The following is a 5,133-nucleotide window of genomic DNA, read 5'->3' as shown; positions in this document are numbered from 1 at the left end:
CCAACCCGTCTCTGCCTGAACAAAAATTGTGTGGGAAGGATTCTCCAAATTATTCATTTGAGACCGTAGGAACTAACTTTCTTTTCACGTAGGAATTAGATTCCACATCTTGAAGCAATTTGGTAAGGGGGTTAAAACTTTTCTTTCTTCAGCTATTAGCAAATTCAAAAAAAATTTTAGACTCCTTAATTCAAAACTATTAGGCAACTTTTGAATTTTTAGCAAAAAGAAAAAATTAAAATATTATTCAATAAAAATAAAAATTTTCATCATGGGGTTTAGTAATATTTTAATTTTTAGTATTTAATAATACAATTTATTTCCTAAATGATTAGAATAGAGTTAATAATTCACCAAAAAAATTAAAATTTTTTTATTGTAATTTTGTGTATGATATTTTTTTTTTGTTTAGTTAATATCTTTTTAAAAAAATAATTTTAACCCGCTAATAGTTGAAAAAAGAAAAATTTTAAGTATCTTGCTAAATTGTCTTGAGATATAAAATCTAGAGTTAATTTCATACAGGTCCCCGCAAATACGGTGAATTGCATATATATTCCTGCAAAGTTCAACTTTCATAAATTATTCCTGTAAAAATCATAATATTTATAAATATGTCCCTGCCGTTAGGATCCGTTAAAGAAGTTTAGTTAACTATAGTTGAAATACTTAATCATGATCAATTAATAAGGTAAAATAATATTTTTACCCTTCTTTCTCTTTCCTTTTCTCTTCTTCTTCCTCTTCTTCATTCTCTTCTCCTTCCTCTTCCTCTTCTTCATTCTCTTCCTCTCTTTTCTTTTTCCTAATATATAATAATAATAATAAAGAAAAAGAGAGAGAGGACAGACAGGTGGAGAAAGAGAGAGAGAATGGAGTTGTCGCCGTCGTCGTCGTGGTGCCCGCATGGGCCGTCGTCACTTGCGCCTCCGACGGTATCAGCCGGGCCTTTGCCTTCCGCCTCGTTCTCGTCCTCGTTGGCCGCAACCCCGACAAGCTTCGCAATGTCGCCGTCACCGCCGCCATCGTCTGCTCCCGCAACCTGAAGAGGAAGAGGAAGAGCAAGAGCAAGAGGGCAAGGGAAAAAATATCATCTCATAACTCTACTGTTACAAAATTAACAGTTCTCTATCGGATCCTAATCAGAGGGACATAATTGAAAAAATCAGAACTTTTGCAGGGATAAGATTTGAAAGTTGAACTTTTTAAGAATATAGCTGCAATTTACTATATTTGCAGGGACCTGTATGAAATTAACCCTAAAATCTAATGTCCATATATTGGTAGATCTTATAGTTTGAAAGGAATAACTTGGAAACTCTCTCCATACAATTTTTGTTTCATCTGCCAAAATGAACGTGAGCGAGATTGATCAAAATGAAAATTTTCCTCATTCATTCTATGAGTTTTTTCTTTAGTAAACAAGATTATTCAACAAAAATAAAAATTTTCATCATTTGGTTTAGTAATTTTTTTTATTATTCAATATTGAAATTTATTTGCTAAAATGGTTAGAATAGAATTTATAATTCATCAAAGAAATTAAAAGTTTTTTATTGTAATTTTGTGCAGGATATGATTTTTTTTTAGTTAATATATTTTTAAAAAATTAATTTTGACCCGCTAATGGTATGTTGAAGGAAGGAAAATTTTAACTATCTTGCTAAATTGCCTTGAGATATAAAATTTAATGTCTATATGGTAATAGATCTCATAGTCTGAAACGAATAATTTGGAAAACTCTCTGCATACAATTTTTGTTCCATCCGTCAAAATGAATGTGACAGAGATTGATGAAAATTTAAAGAGAGAGAAAAATTAAATTGAAATAAAAAAAATGTGGCTCCGATATCACCCCCTCTGCTGTTGCCATGTAGTGCCGCCATATTCTATGAGTTTTAGAAAAAAAAAAAAAGAAACTAAAATATTTTTCAACAAAGATAAAAATTTCCACCATGAGGTTTAGCATTTTTTTTTTTTGAATTTTTAGTATTAAACATTATAATTTATTTGCTAAAATGGTCATAATATTATTAATTATTCACCAAAAGAATTAAACTTTTTTATTGTCATTTTTTTTTGTGTGCATGTTATGATTATTTTTAGTTTACTGAATTTTTTTTAAAAAAAATAGTACTGTTAATAGCTACAGAAAAAAAAAAATAACCATCTTACCAAATTGTCTTTAAATATAGAATCTAATATTTACGTGATAATAAATTCCACAATCTTAAATAAATAATTTAAAATTTTTTCTTGCATAATTTTTGTGCTTTCCATTTGCTTGAACTAAATGAACGTGAGACAAATTAAGAGAACATAGAAAAAAAATAGGTTGAAAAATGAAGCAGCCCACCCCACCTCCACCTCCACCCAAATAACTATGGTGATGCCACGTTGCATGGAACTGGCATTTAGACTAAATAAATGAACGTGAGACAAGTTAAAAGAAAATTAAAAAAAAAAATTGCCCACCCCACCTCCACCTACACCCAAATAACTATGTTGATGCCACATTGCATGGAACAGGCAATTCATATATTACAATAAATATGCAGGGACATGAATTTGTGCATGCGCTTTGTGGTGCCCAAATTAGTTAGCATATATAAAGGATCGATCGAGCTAATTTCTTTGTACATGTCGCCTGGTGGCCGTACGACGGCCTCAGATGTGATGTTAATTTGGATTGGAGTTGGCAGCAGAGCAGAGATTTTTATCAAGTTACTTGAGTGGTTCCAAATCTTTACATTAACGATATAAAAAGTATAATCAGAGATTTTTTTATATTTTTCTAATTTAAATTTTTTTAATTATGATTTTACGAAAAAATTTTTATTATTTTTTGAAAGTTTTGAAGAAGAGAAAGATAAAGTTCACAATAAGAATATTGATTTTTTTTTTTTTTATGTTGAGAAAACGTAAAGTATAAATTTGTAGGAATCTTTCTCTTACTCTTTTTCAAGTACATGATTCTGTATCTCTTCTTTCTAATTTTCTTTTTCTTATCATTCCATTCTTTGTGTTTTCGTGCAGCTCTGCTGATATGTATGACAAATGATCCATCTAGTTCTCATCGGTGAACAACGATATACACGATGGACTCACGTTATGCATCATTAATAGTGAAACATAAAATATATGGATCAATTGTACTTTAGTCTTCTCCTCCAATATATTTGGTAAACGCATATGGCTACAACCTGTTTTATTCGGCGAAAGATCTAATGGCATGCGTAGCCTACAAGAAGATCGAACTCCACCCTACAATACTCCAGCAAACACATTCAAACAACTAAATGAACTACAATACTCAAGTAAAACACATTCAAACAACAAAAGCGTGACATAACAGAGTCAAATGATCTAACCTTCAGTAATTAGTTCATCTTCAAGCTACGCAAATGCTCTATGAGAGAGCCAACCTCATCGTAAGAAGACCCTCCTTCCTCCACAGCCCTCTTCGCCTTCTCGCCGATCTCCTTCGCCCTCTCCCTCCTTCCCACCGCCTCTTCGCCACCACCCATCAATTCCCCCACTGCCTTCCGCACCTCCTCGGCCGCCACCGCCGTTCTTTCCTCCGCGTAGTTGCAGCACTTATCTGAGCCGATCGCGACCCCGATCCTCAGCACGTGGACGATCAGCTTCTCGTTGATGAACTGCTCCGCGAAGAGCGGCCACGTGATCATCGGCACGCCCGCGCTGGCCCCCTCCAGCAGGGAATTCCACCCGCAGTGCGTCACGAACCCCCCGACCGAGCCGTGGCTCAGAATGGCCAGCTGCGGCGCCCACCCGTTTATGACCATGCCCTTCTTCCTTTCCCCGAACCCTGCAGGGAGGAACTCCGACAGGTCGCCGTCATATCTCATGACCCAGATAAAAGGGTGCTCCGAATTTTCGAGGCCCAGCGCGATCTCGCGAAGCTGGGCCACTGTGAACCGGCCGAGGCTGCCGAAGCACACGTAGATCACAGATCCCGCCTTCTTGCCATCCAACCAATTCAAGATATCGTCGTAGCCGACGGAAGCGACGCCGCCTCTCACCGCCCTGTGTTTTATATCCCGATTGTACACCGACACCGGCCCGACGAGCCACACCTTCATGCCGCCCCACTGCTTCATCAGATCGGCGTAATCCGGCTCCAAATAGTAGAAGCTGTTCATCACCGCGCCGTCGCTCTTCCCGTAGGCTTCGCCCATGCGGATGAGAGCTTCGTCGGGAGTGATAAGAAATCTGGGGAGGCGCGAGCACGTGAGCTCGACGTTGTGGGGGAGGCCGGGGACGGCGAAGGGCTCGTCGCCGTGGGAAGCGACTTTTTGGGTGCCGAGGAGGCTGAGGGTGCCGAGCACGATTTGGGAGAAGCAGCCAGTGCCGTGGAAGACAATGCGCGGCACGCCGAGCACGTCGCGGGCCCACGGGAAGTGCAGGTCGGAGATGACGCAGTCTGGCCGGTGCTGCCGGATGAGGTCGACGAAGGGGCGCTGCAGCAGCTCGATGGCGGCGGACATCTCGGGGGTGACGTCGGGGTTCGGGAAGGCGAGGAGGTTCTCGAAGCCGTCGGGGAGGCCGGAGTCGGGGGAGAGGAAGGGGAGGGAGAGCAGCCGGACGGGGTCGGGGAGGGAGGATCCGGAGTTGGTGAGGTCGAGGATGGGGCGGATGAGGGGGAAGTTGCCGGGGGTGGTGACGACGGTGGCTTTGGCGCCGCGGGCGGCGCAGACGCAGGCGAGGTCGACCATGGGGATCATGTGGCCCGGCGAGAGGAAGGGCAGGAAGAAGATGTGCACGTCCATCGCCGGAGTTTGCTGAGGGAGAATTGAATCGGCGCCCATCCCTTACAGCTGAGCATTTCTCTCCATACCAGTTAAACAAGCACGCACGCAGATTCTTTTTTTAAAAAAAACTTTTTTAAACTTTTTTTAACAGAAATATAAAATTATATCCGAAAGCACGCATCGCACGGGAGATTTTTTTTTTAAGAAAAATTTTGTATTTTTTTAAGGAAGAGTAAAATTTTCCGGAATATATATAATATGAAAAAAAAATTATACATCTGATGTTTAAAGAATATATATATATGGCAGAGTCCAATTGTAGATGTAAGTTTCTAGCTAAATATGATAGAGTTTATAAAGA

General features: G+C 39.6%; 1 protein-coding gene across 1 annotated transcript; it reads right to left on the bottom strand.

The window, feature by feature from the left end:
- LOC109717847 (scopoletin glucosyltransferase-like) lies at positions 3,177–4,845 on the bottom strand. Its single transcript, XM_020243786.1, has one exon. It carries the CDS (start codon positions 4,827–4,829, stop codon positions 3,381–3,383), a length of 1,449 nt encoding a protein of 482 aa, XP_020099375.1. The 5' UTR covers positions 4,830–4,845; the 3' UTR covers positions 3,177–3,380.

Source organism: Ananas comosus, linkage group 11, assembly GCF_001540865.1.
Source record: "Ananas comosus cultivar F153 linkage group 11, ASM154086v1, whole genome shotgun sequence".
Lineage (NCBI taxonomy): Eukaryota > Viridiplantae > Streptophyta > Magnoliopsida > Poales > Bromeliaceae > Ananas > Ananas comosus.
Note: the sequence above shows the minus strand (reverse complement) of the source record. Positions and strands in the feature narration are given on the sequence as shown.